At 37.7% G+C, this 12,738-nt stretch overlaps 3 protein-coding genes across 3 annotated transcripts; 1 reads left to right on the top strand and 2 right to left on the bottom strand.

Annotated features, from left to right (window-relative positions):
* Positions 1-1,565: 1,565 nt before the first annotated feature.
* Positions 1,566-2,090, bottom strand: DFL_003142 (uncharacterized protein; the record flags this gene model as incomplete). The annotated part of the gene is made up of 4 exons (XM_067632037.1): positions 1,566-1,604; positions 1,694-1,750; positions 1,823-2,017; positions 2,085-2,090. 4 exons carry the CDS (start codon positions 2,088-2,090, stop codon positions 1,566-1,568), a joined length of 297 nt encoding a protein of 98 aa, XP_067492718.1.
* A 5,140-nt stretch (positions 2,091-7,230) lies between these two features.
* DFL_003143 (uncharacterized protein) lies at positions 7,231-7,784 on the bottom strand (the record flags this gene model as incomplete). Its single annotated transcript, XM_067632038.1, has 2 exons — positions 7,231-7,478; positions 7,562-7,784. The coding sequence occupies 2 exons, from the start codon at positions 7,782-7,784 to the stop codon at positions 7,231-7,233; spliced, it is 471 nt and encodes a 156-aa protein (XP_067492719.1).
* Positions 7,785-11,007: 3,223 nt separating this feature from the next.
* On the top strand, positions 11,008-12,291 carry DFL_003144 (uncharacterized protein; the record flags this gene model as incomplete). The annotated part of the gene is made up of 3 exons (XM_067632039.1): positions 11,008-11,026; positions 11,322-11,426; positions 11,483-12,291. The coding sequence occupies 3 exons, from the start codon at positions 11,008-11,010 to the stop codon at positions 12,289-12,291; spliced, it is 933 nt and encodes a 310-aa protein (XP_067492720.1).
* Between the last annotated feature and the right edge of the window lie 447 nt (positions 12,292-12,738).

Below are 12,738 nucleotides of genomic sequence, written 5' to 3' on the forward strand. Positions count from 1 at the left end.
TCAAAACCACTGTCCCGGATCCATCTAGTAAATCAAATTAAATTCTTCAGTTCGGAAACCGATCTATAAACGCGCTTCTAAGTAGATTGGACGGGATTAGGTCTCTATAGCTTTTTATATATAGTATATCTTACTTAAGGAGATTTCTATGATTAATATATAACAATATTTCCCCTGCTCCAATAAAGCGTAACTCTTATTTTGCGGTCTTCGAGTCTTTAATAAACATAATATACTAAATCTCGTTTGATATAGCTACTTGCGGATACATAGAGTCCATAATCAAACTCCAAAATTAGAGCATAAAATATTTAACAACCCTTTCGCTTAGATACCCCATCGCTATACGGCGGCTATCTTACAGCACATCTACTAGATCCTTCTACTTAGATGAAAAGATTGATAAAAAAGGCGATAATTTGTCAAATCTATTACAATAATTATCGAAAAGGCTTAAAATAGTGTTAATAGACTATAACAAAGTCACATCAGAAGTTTTCGAGCCAAGAAACGGCGTCTTGTCTAATAGAAAAACTAAGGATTGGCCGTATCTACACACATTCTAATTACGTTTCCATAATATCAACGCCTACGGGTATAGAAGATCTGAACTTTAGCTTAACGCGCTCCAAAATACAGAGGACGAAGAAGAAGATAACGACAAAAAGGAACTTGAATTTATAAACAACGATTAAGAATATTAAGATATCCCAAAGAACGATAATAACAGCTTTGATTAGCTTAATTCAAACATCATTAATAACGTGGTTAAGTATAAGGATAATAGGGATCAGCGGATAGCGACTTCTGGAGTCTATAACTTTTACTTGGTAACAACAAAGGCTATCGCGAACAAAATGTGTGGTATTCGATTCTTCCAGATAAAGATATGTGAGTATTTCCGTGTTTAAAGCTAATCCTAATTTAGAATTTTAGCTTACCTGAAAATCCGCTTTTCAAGATCTTTCCTTCGAAAGCCATATATTTATGGGGTATAAAAATCAATTACCAAACCCCAAGCAAGTAGGAATTAGATACCAGATCTTAGAATCTAAAGATTTACCAAAGAGTGAAGATAAAGAGAGTAACAATAAGCTAGTTCGGATCTTTAAGGAAGGATTAAGCAGGGATATCAAAATCAAGTACGATCTTCCAGCAAAGTTAGACTTGGTCCCGTAATTAGACTAGTGTTTTTCGATTTAGTAGGCATACTCGAGTCGTTAGTTAGAAATTCCAGTTTTTTGCGAAAATTATGTAAAACTATCAAGTATTTCTCTCTATACATTCATGCTATGGAAAAGATATACTTTACACGATAAAAGGAGACAGCCAAATTAAAATATTTTAAACTTTCCATAAAGAAGAAATTCAAGATCCACAATTAAATCTTTACGAACAAAAACTAGCCATAAAAGTGCATATATACGCTTTTTGCCGACAACATAAGGATCCAACAGAATCTCGCAAACAAACATTCAACACTGTCCGTTCAAGAGGTCAATATGCTTGGATTAAATAGCAAGAATGTATTGTAGAAAGAAGTATTCAATATATTAAGTACTTGTCTATTGTTGATATCCTGCTGACTTTCTCCTAATCGCGGGCTGCCGTATATTAGCATCAATCTCGCTAAATGGTCGCGCAGGAACTGCTCACCAACACGATTAAGATCAGCAACAGTTTTTTCCCTTACGTACTTATACCAGGAGCGTGCTAACTTAAATCTGCCCGGCTCGTAGCCCAGGGTGACCTGTAAGATCCTGTGTTAGTGACGCTTTCCTAATAAGTAATTGTGAACATGAAAGCGATGTGTGAAACTCACGCTAGGAATATAGCCAAGTTCTAAGAAGTTGAGGCCGGTACCCATCCTGCGGACTTGAGCTTCAAAGTTCGCCTGGACAGTAGGTTCTCTAAGGTATTTGAAAACCAATAAACACGACTTCAACACAGTCAGTTGGTCGCTAAAGTCGTAGTCGTTTATATATTCAATCGTGCGGACCGATGCACCTCCCATCAACTAGATTTATAAGTGACAGTTGATTAGCTGTTATAGAATAAAATGCGGTGATTTGGATCCAACTTACACTCATCTTAACTTTATTAGTGAGACGTTCTAAAATAACAAACTTTGCCAAATTGTTGGCATGGAAATTAATATTGCTCGAAAATACACCAAGAGCAAGAATATTAATAGGTCTATAATTGCCATAACCATCGTTAGGTGAAAAGAAAAATTAATCAAGTTAGTTATAAGCACCCCTTCAAATACCAAGGCCGCCATTATTAAGGAGTGTAAAAGGCTGTTGGCTGGCATCGTCAGTGACCCAAAGCCAGAAGGAATTGAATTAATTCGGTCTTGTTAATGTCTGCTAGCCTTAAGCGCCTTAAAATTATAATTTGATGAAAAACTTACGGTTTGAAGCTTAAGTATATACTCGGCTGCAAATAGAATCATGAACGATCAGTCAATCTTTGCCGTACAACTTGCGTGTCTAATCTTATAGGCTGGAGGTTGACTTACTTGCCATGTGAAGATTTCGGCTATTTCGTGGAAGATCAATATCAGTCAGCGAGTACATTCGCAGATAAGGAGCTAAAACACAACCTTCTGATCTCTCGTATACTATCATGCCCCTGATCTGGTTAGGCCAGGTATTATATGTGCCGGTCTTCCAAGTAAAAGCATTATTTATAGCCAAATATATTAGTCACTTTAAAATATCCGGATAATATGCTAAAGGGTGGATATATACTGTAATTCGTAAACTTTCTTCTAGGTTCTGTGGTCGAAAGGTCCGTATTATGAGTTCACAGTCTCCTATGGCGCCTAATTGGAGACAGCACGTTTCCTAAAAGCTCCGCGCCTCTCTGCAACCAGGCCAAAATGACGCTAATACTCCTTATCGGTCAAATTACTACTATTATCTTGGAAGGCCTTGATTGATTGGCTAACTTCCTCTAGAAATGCGTTTCGCCAATGATCATCCGACTTTTTTTTAAGCGAAGTAGAAGTTGGATTATCTTCTCAGTCTTTATAGGTATTAGTAAATATATTGTCAAAGTCTTCTCCAAGCTGGTTATCACAGATATTACTATCATCACCGTCATCACCTCCCGGACAGCTAAAAGAGTTTCTAAGATTATAAAAGAATTTATTAGTATACTTCGCGAGTAAGCGACGCTTAGTATGAGAGTATTCCTAAATTCTAAGTAGCGATAATTCGTTTTTAGCTCCTAAGGTTGTATTATCCCAAATATATTTATACTTTTACATCTTCTTACTAAAACCAGAGTTGAAGCTATAACAGGCCGGCGACGATATTATTTTCTTACTAGTATTAAAAAGGGAAAGAACCTTAATTGATGATATAATATCCTTAAATATAGTATTGCCAGTTCCTTTAATCTCTTTAGTGAATTTTGCTGTAATACCTATTTTAACTCCGCTGTAGTTAGAGTCCATTTTAAAGTTAACATATAATTTACTTAGAAAGCGACTTTCGATAAACAAAGATGCGATTATAAAGTCTACTTTAAGACTTCTAACTGATAGTTAAAGTTAAATATAAGGAGCGATCTTAAAGGTTAAACTTCTAGTTATAGTTGCTCCAATCCTCTTGTTATTAATAATCTTAAACGATCTATTATTAAAATTAAAATTATTAGTCGGAACTCCGAGCTTATAATTTGGGAAAAAGTATCTATATTTAAAATTGAAGCCTTACTCTTAATTAACGGTATTATAAGATGGTTAGTACTATATATCTTTACTTATTAACGATAATATTAGATAAGCCTACGCCGATGTGGTTAAGTTTCCAGATAAAGCCATTTTCGTCCTAATAACTGGTATAACCTCGAGGATTTTATTAAAAATTAGCAATTTTAAGTAATCCTTAATATGATAACCTGCTATGTATACCTACTTTTTAATATTAAAGGTATTACCAATACTAAATTTTACTTAGATGTCAGTATATAATATTATATATTCTAAATCGTTCAGGTCTTCATCTTACTTAATATTTATGTTAACTAATAATAAATAATTTAAATTTTAACTCAAGGATAATATATAAATAAAGACATAAAGGTAAATCAAATACATACTATCTTTAAAGAAACTAAAGGTTATTTGATCAAATTTAAGATGTCTAATTAAGCTTAAGTCAAGTCCTAGAGTGAGACTAAAGTCATATTTAAAGAAAGCATACGACTTATCAAAATTAACACTATTAGTAGTAAATTTTTTTTAAAGCATCTAATGTTAAATCTAGATTAGCTATATTTAAGTCTACGATAATTAACTTACTACAAAACTGGCGCCTATTATAATCTTAGCAGTTCTTTCTACTTTTATACTTGTAGATCATCAGGAAAAAAACACATTTCCATCCTGCTCCATCCTGCCCATCCTAAGGCAAGATGGGCAAGATGGGCAGGATGGAAACCTGCCTTCCGGGTGGAGCCCTTCCATCCTAAGAAGCCCTTTCCATCCTAAGGAGCCCGTTCCATCCTAAGAAGGGCTTGCATCGGATGGAGTAATTTCCATCCTAAGGAACAGTTTACATCCTAAAAAACAGTTTCCATCTCAAAAATAATCTCCATCGGACGCGTCTTATTCGGATCTACGGAAGCACTGTATACGACCATCTAAGATAATAAAAATACAATTAAAAAAATCACAATAAACATTAAACTTTTCAATCAAATATCTCATAAGAACCAGACTGCACGTTTCGTGATGGGAAAGATATATACAGGGCCATAACATCATTAAATAAACAAAAAATCAATGATTTAGTTAAGGGTATCAAGTTCAGAATGAAAGAAAAAAGAAAAAAATGCATCGGCTTCTTGAGAGTCTTCAGTAGCACCCTCTAGATCTATACAAGCCTCTTGTAAGTTGTCGGCACCTTTCACCAATTTAATATTTTTTTTAATTTGTAAAACTAAAGCATCCTCCATATCTAATGATTTTTAGGTATCCTTTGGAATGCTAACGACGTAATACTTGTCTTTAAAAACTCTGAACACGTCTAGTTTCTGCTTGATCGGTACTAATAGTATTGATATGATATTGGTTTGATATAATTCTCAACAAGTTCTTTAGAATTTTAAATAGATCATGTATTGGTCTAGAGTAGCCCTACGTTAGCTTCGTATCTCTATGAATAGGTGGATTTTACTTACGTTGTTTATTTAAAGATTTTAAAGTACAACTTGAATCGACAGTACCAGTTTCGAGTCTTTTTAAAACCCCCCACAGAATTGTAGCGACCCAGGAGATAGTAATACCATTTACTTCTCGATATAACGTCGGATTTTTAACCCAATGACCATTAGAAGTATTACAGAAATATCGAATTAGTACTTGGGGTATAACTGGAGAAGAGAATAGTAACAGACTCGGTTTTTGCTGAGGTTAGTACAGAACCGCTGCGGTCTTGAATATTTAGTTAATTTACATTTTAGAAATCCTTCTTAAAAAGAAACCTGTTTTTTTCCAGAAGATATTTGACTCGTTCTACTCGAGCTGGTATAGAGAAGGGGAGGACATATTCGGACTCGATAATCTTCCGAGCAGCGTCTGCTATATGACTTCGAAAACTTGAAAGAAACTGTTTAATTTGTACTTGAACTGACTTTAGAAAAGGGGCCGAAGCAAGACTATGAGAGGTAAATATCTGCTCCCAGACATCCCAAACCTCTCCAGTGTCTGGGAATGGATTTTTTGTAATGCAATAGATATGGAGATCTATGTAAACAAGATTAAAATATTCGGTATATGTCGGTGGAATGTTCGTCGCTTTAGTTTGATTTTTACGGGAACGACTTATGATCGAGGCTGTCTCGAGCAGTTTCGTACAACTTGATTGAGAAATGGATTGAGATGGTGTAATACTGGAGACCTTAGATGCTGCTCGGGTAACTATTGTCAGATTTGAATCTGCTTATATCAGTTCAGTACGGGCCCATATGAAAATAAAAGAATTATTTAAATATTAACTTACTTGACCTTTCTAACAAACGACGTCCCGTCTTTTTCTCTAATTGATGTTGTTGAAATGTCGGAATTGTGGGTAACTCTATTAAAGTCTCTTGTGGTTTTGCTGGTTCTGCTGGTTTTGCTATAGGCTCTGTGTCTGCCTCTACCTGGCTTGCTGGTTCTGCTGGAGGCTCCGTATCCGCCTCTGCCGGATTGTTCAAAATAGCTTTGAAAAAAATTAGTTCCTATATAAAAGGTGAACAGAGAATGAAGACGGATCAGTACTCCACTGGTCCCGGTCAGTGACAGGAACGGGCTGTTGTGTTTTAAGAAGCAATCGTATTAAATCTTCCCGAGATAAGTCTGAAAACTTCTCTGTTTCTACTGTAGAGGATGTGTCGACTTCCGAGGTTTCTGTACAAGTTGCTGGTAGTGCTGCTAGTGCTGGTTCCCGATGTATCGCTTTTGCCCGGGCCTTGATTTGTTTTTTAGTGACTTTGGCACTTTTAGTCTGTGGCTTCCTAGGCATGACAGAGGCTTGTTCAGGTACTATACGTACTGGCTAATGATAGAGACTAAATTTTGAAGATTTGATAAAATGATAAAGATGTCTCGGTTCGATGTCGACGTGCAGTGGAACTTTACGAATATCCTGATGATTGTTTAAGGAGAAATGGAAAAAGGGGCTAGATATCTTAATTTGATATGTAAAATGTAATATGTAATATCTTTTTTAAGTAAGATGCCAAAGCGCTGTGCAGATCCCAATCAGGTAATAATATTCTCACCACCAAACTATCATCGCGAGCTTAGTATTCCACAAAAACACCACATATGGAAATGTTGATTGATCGAACTACTAATCAGCGCAGTTCTAAAGTTCTTCCTAGCTGGGCTATGTAGGCCTCGAGCAGTTTTCATTCTAAATATATAAAATATATATATAGGGTTTAAAAATAACCCAATCTTTTAATATAATACAATCAAATAAAATCTGGGGCATCAAGCTAAGGTTAACGCGCTGGGGGTGGTAAATCAGCTCCACCAGCTCTATAAAGGACTACAACTAAATATACGGCCTTCAAATCTTGACAACGAACCAACCAAGTTAAAACATCTGTATTGATATGCAAATGCATACCAGCAGGAACTATATTGGTCCCTCCACCAACTGTTGTGGCCGTTGTTACAGGTTCATTTTCTGGTAGATTATATTTTACTGTTTTATCCTCCGTGAACCCTCAGACCGACTTTGGCTTTTTATTGACCTGAAAGAAATCGTTGAAGAGTGATTTCAAACTAGCCAAAGTTGGTTGTTTGAGTAAACCAGTGAACTTAGCGACGTTTACTGTATTATATCGGAAATCTGCTAAAGCAGTTAACAGATTTCCGGCAACCAAAACACTAAGATTGGTATCTGGTTCGACTAACCAGCCCAATACTAACCTCGGAGGGTTGCAAACAGTTCGAACCCGTTTCTTAGCCCGGTCTATAAACAAATTATATTAGTTTTGGATTTTAAAAAAAACCTAAGTAAGCAAGAAGGCCTGAACGGATCTCTGGGAGGCTTACCAAGTTCTTCCTGGTTTAGTTCCAGGTTAATTAAGAGTTCTAACTCTCTCTTCCTTGCCTTTTTAGGGACTTTTTGACCCAGATAAAGCTGATCAAGCGCTTTAACCGCTACATCAGGGTCCGCATCGGCACTATTAGTGATGGCATCCTCAATAGGAGCCCTAGCTTTTAAAATCTTGGCTTTTTCTTTCGACTTTAGCTTTTTGCCGAAAGCGGTTACCATCTCGTCAATGGCGCGAATCTTCGTCTCGCGGGCTCGTACAGCCGCTTTATAGTCATCGTCGTTATCTGGGTCAATGGTGGCGGGAAGGGGGTCATTAAGCTCTTTTGTAATATGAGCAAAATAAGGAAGAAGACGAACTTTTTCAAGAATCGCCGGCCAAACAGTTCCAGTATTAGCCTCAGTTTTTATAAAAACAGGCAATATCTGACTCCTGAGGATCTGTTCGACGTCTTTGCGTAACGCCAGCTATACTAGGTTAAAGCTGGCCCCAGATATTGAAAGTTCGGTTCGAATTTGATCAACTGTCCATAATTACGAGGAGGCCTTGAACTTAACCGTGCGGGAACCATAATCTCCGTCTGCCATCTTATATAATCAGGTAGGGGGGGCTTTAATTTTGAGGTCTTAGTTTAAAATCTAGGTGATTTTGCAGGTTACGATATAGTTTTGGTGCGAAGATATATGATTTCGGAAGAGAGATTTGTGAGACTAACAGAATAAGTTTTGGTATTTTAAAAAAAAAGCTTCAGTTTATCATACATGATTAAAAAAAATCAGAATATTGTTAACTATGCATGTATATATTGTATATTACTTCAGGGGTACAGCCGCGGGCTGCTGGAGCTATATACTGTGGAACATAGAAATGATAGCTTATGTTGAATCCTCAGATTTTGGGAAGAGCTTATACAGCGCTGTAGAAGCTCCCATGCTGCTTCCCGCCCGACAGAACGATCTCATGTAGTATTCCTTAGCTTTATGCTTCTAATTAAATTAAAAAATCTGAATTCTGTTAGTTATGCATGCACACCCTGTATATTGCTTCAGGGGTACAGCCACGGGCTGCTGGAGCTATATACTGTGGAACATGGAAATGATAGCTTATGTTGAATCCTCAGGTTTTGGGAGGAGCTTATACAGCGCTGTAGAAGCTCCCATGCTGCTTCCCGCCCGACGGAACGATCTCACGTAGTATCCCTTACCTTTATACTTCTAATTAAAAACTTAGTTTTCTAGTTAAAGCAAACATTAATCTATAGAGCAAACATATCTGAAGGCCTCGCCAGCTTGCCCAGGCCTGGGAATTCTCTTTCCAGACCTTTTGAGGTCCTGTATCGGCCTCCTCCAGATCCTACAAATATACTAAAATAAAGATCGGAATGAATGTTGGGAATTGTGTTGTAATATTGTATTTTAAGATCAGTAAAGATCTATGATTAGTTTGCAATTACCGAATCTTTAGACCTCATATCTCGCCACATTCGCTTTTTATAATAAATCGGCAACATCATGTCTTTAGACCTTAGGAAACCGGTTAGGATTTCTAACGGCCTCTTTAAGTGTCGTATCTGCCCTCGAGCCTTATTTAGATCTTTTAAATGGTACAAAAAACATATTGAAACAGAACATCAATCCTTTATTTCTACATTATTAGAAAGCGGGGTAAATCAGACTATTATCTTTCAAGAAATACTGCTAGTAGACGCGAATAGTGCCGAGGAAGACCTGGATCACTCGGAAGCGACCCCGGAGAGCCCTCTTGTGCGAAATGACGAAATATCAGAAGATTTAAGTACTCGATAATCTAATCAACCAGAATCTTTTGTTTCTAGGCTGTCTCTCTCGGTTAAGGATGCAGGAGCCCTATTCGGTGCCTTCTCAGATCCGATAATCGCTCAGATGAAAAATAATCTATGGTTCCTTTTTACTAACTTAGAGAATTTTAAATTGGCAAAATGGTTTATCGAAGAAGATATTTCTCAAACGGCAATTAATCGGTATTTCAATCACGGGATAGGTTCAGGCGCCAGAAGTGTCGATGTAAAGTTATTCGAGTCTGCTTATAGCCTCCGTCAAATGATTCAGGAAATGGATGAAAGTCTTGGAATAAATTTATTCAAACAAGATGTATTTGATTTTGAAATTGAAGGCTATCTAGGATCGAAATATTTTTATCGAGATCTTATAGAAGTCATCGCGTATTTTTTGCGGCAATGTTCATACGCGCAGGAGATGCACTTCATACTTGAAAAAGTCTATAGTGAATCTGGAGAAAGACAATATACAGAACTATAAACAACAGATTGGTGGCATAGCCAGCAGGAATCTTTACCGTCCGATTATAGCCTTGTACCGATCCTCTGTGCTTCTGACACGACCCATCTCACTAATTTCTCTGGTGACAAAAAGGCCTGGCTAATCTATCTTTCAATTAGTAATATCAACTCGAAATATCGAAATCAGCTTTCTAAGAACGCCTGGATGTTACTCGCCTTACTACCGATACCGCCCAAGAAGGGCCCGTTGCGGCCGTCGGAGAAGCGATTAATTGATTCAAAAATACAGAATCTTATAAGTCAAATCTTGGAACCTCTGAATATGTACCCTACGGGCCTACTTATGGGATGCGGAGATGGATATCAGCGAATATATTATTTTCGTTTATGTAGATGGTTAGCAGATCATATGGAATATATTAATCTTCTTAGTATTATTCCTAAAGCCTGCCCTATCTGTACGGTACCGACTACGGCTCTCCAAGATTTCGATCAGGGCCTGGGATATCCTGTACGGGACTACAACTCTTATTCTAAACGATTAGATGATGGTGATAAGATTGGAAAAGCCCAATTACGTTTGGAGGGAGTAATAAGTTCGGCGGGGGCCTTCTTGGATCTGGGAATTACTGTAGCGGACCTATATAAGTTGGATCTCCTACACTGCATTTACTTAGGGATGATAAAACATCTTATGGAATGGATAATCAAATTTTTAAAAAAACATAAAAGGTTACAATTCTTTAATTAGTGCTGGGCTTCTGTACTAGCCTATCCCAAATTCCAATTGTTCCGCAGAGGCTATACACAGGTCTCCCAGTGGCAAGGAAAAGAAATGAGATCGGTTGTTAAGATTCTTGTTGCGACTTTAGCGAGCGCTTTGAGGGATCCATCGAGCCTTGAGAGGCCTGTTTTCGCCCAGGCAGTAAACTGTGTAAATGCTTTAATAAGTTTTGTTTTATATGTAATTTATCTTTTATATACTGAACAAACTCTTATAGATATGCAAAACCAGTTGCAAAGCTTTCATGATGGGAAAAATGTCTTCAGAGAATTTCGGGGGGCCCGAACGAGACCACAGCAGGCAGCTACAGGCATAGTAGGAGCGGTATCCAGCGATGAAGCTCTAGGTGAAAGTAGTGAAGACTCCTTAGAGGTTTCTGAAAATGATAAGCTCACTTAGAAGTATCTTCAGCCCTCTTCTTCTCCTGATCAGGGCTCTCTGGGAACTAACCGGGGCTAATGGCTATAGGACATTTTAATTTTATTAAAATGCATTTGATGACCCATTTTACTGATTCCATCAAAAAATTTGGTCAATTAAATGCTTAGTCAACAGAAATAGGAGAGGCCTCGCATGTCGAACAGCTCAAAGAGGGATAGGCTCAATCCAATCACAGAGATGCATACGCTCAAATAATAGAACACAGATATCGAAAACATCAATTTAAAATACAATTTCTCAATCTCGAACAATTAGTAAAAGAAGGAGAAAAGATCAATAGATTTAAGGAGGTCTATCCAGATTCGTTACCAGCTAGAGAGCGGCGCGAACAGTACCGCAAGAATAGACTAGGAATTGATGGTATGTTTATTGATATTTATTTTCTAATATTTCTAATCACGCTGACTCAGTCTCAGCCGGCCCTGTAAAGGCTCGTGCGGAACCATATAGTACGCCATCAATTGAAGTTGCAAATTCAACTCAATTGCAACCTAAAGTAGTCTTAAAATCTCCAGAAAATAGGAGCAAATGGGTTACAATAGATCAGATTAAGCGTGAATACGCTGTACCGGACCTCAACTGGGCGTTATATGCCTATTTAAGAACCTTACCGGCCTCCCAGACATTTCTTCGACCAGACTTTCATCCTTCATCCTTAGCAGACTTCAGAGCGCAAGTATACAAGACCCTCGCGGTCCCGATTGAGGACTTTCAGCATAGAAATGTTTTTACTAATCATGTTATTCGAACTAATTTAAACTGGCAAAAGAAGGGTCCTCGAAAGGACTTCATCATCTTCCAGAAGTCTCGTACGAGTCAATATGGAGATCTGAAAGGAAAGGCAGTAGCTAAGCTGGAATTGTTATTGATTGTCCATAATGCAATTAGTAATAAGACCTTTCAACTAGCTTTTGTCACTGAGCTCAAGCCATACGCTGGGGGAACTATACAGAGCCCCCATGGTTTCGTTCGCCTCACCGAGCATCCTTTAGTGGATTATGAAAAAGAAAACCATCAATCTTATCGAAATATCATTCCAATTCGAGCTATTTTGGGTCTGGCCCATTTAATCTCCTATGGGACCGGTTCATATCTTCTCAATACCCACATCGATCTCAATACCTGGAATGAGATTTATTCTTATAACGATGAAAATATAGATTCAGATATCGATATTGATAATGGATCTGATATTGAAGAAGAGGAATATTATTTTGAAGTTTAAATGGGGGGTTTGTATAGGCCCGTGTCAGTTTTGTTGGGGTGCCGGGTGGCCCTATTAGGATGGAGCGCGATGGACTGAGATGGACCGCGATGGAGCGCGATGGACCGCGATGGAGCGCGATGGAGCGCGATGGAAAAGTGTTCCATCGGATGAAAGGGCTTCCATCCGATGGAATTAAGGAAATGTGTTTTTTTCCTGATGATGCCTCTGCTTTGAGACTTCTATTATTAAAAGTGCAAGTTTTCTCCGTCTTGAAGAGCTTTTTCTCTATTTTAAAATCTTATATTTTATCGATCGTCGTTTTTAGCTCCTAATCTAAAAGGAGGAGTTCCCAAAGACGCTCCTAATTTACAACAGTAAACGAATAAAATCTAGGATAGAGGGCACAAATATCGTATTTAAGCTAATTTTCAGCGGTACGCTTCTCGATAATATTCGTTTTTGGGT

Source organism: Arthrobotrys flagrans (assembly GCF_004000055.1).
Source record: "Arthrobotrys flagrans strain CBS H-5679 chromosome Unknown unitig_13, whole genome shotgun sequence".
In the NCBI taxonomy this organism is placed as follows: domain Eukaryota; kingdom Fungi; phylum Ascomycota; class Orbiliomycetes; order Orbiliales; family Orbiliaceae; genus Arthrobotrys; species Arthrobotrys flagrans.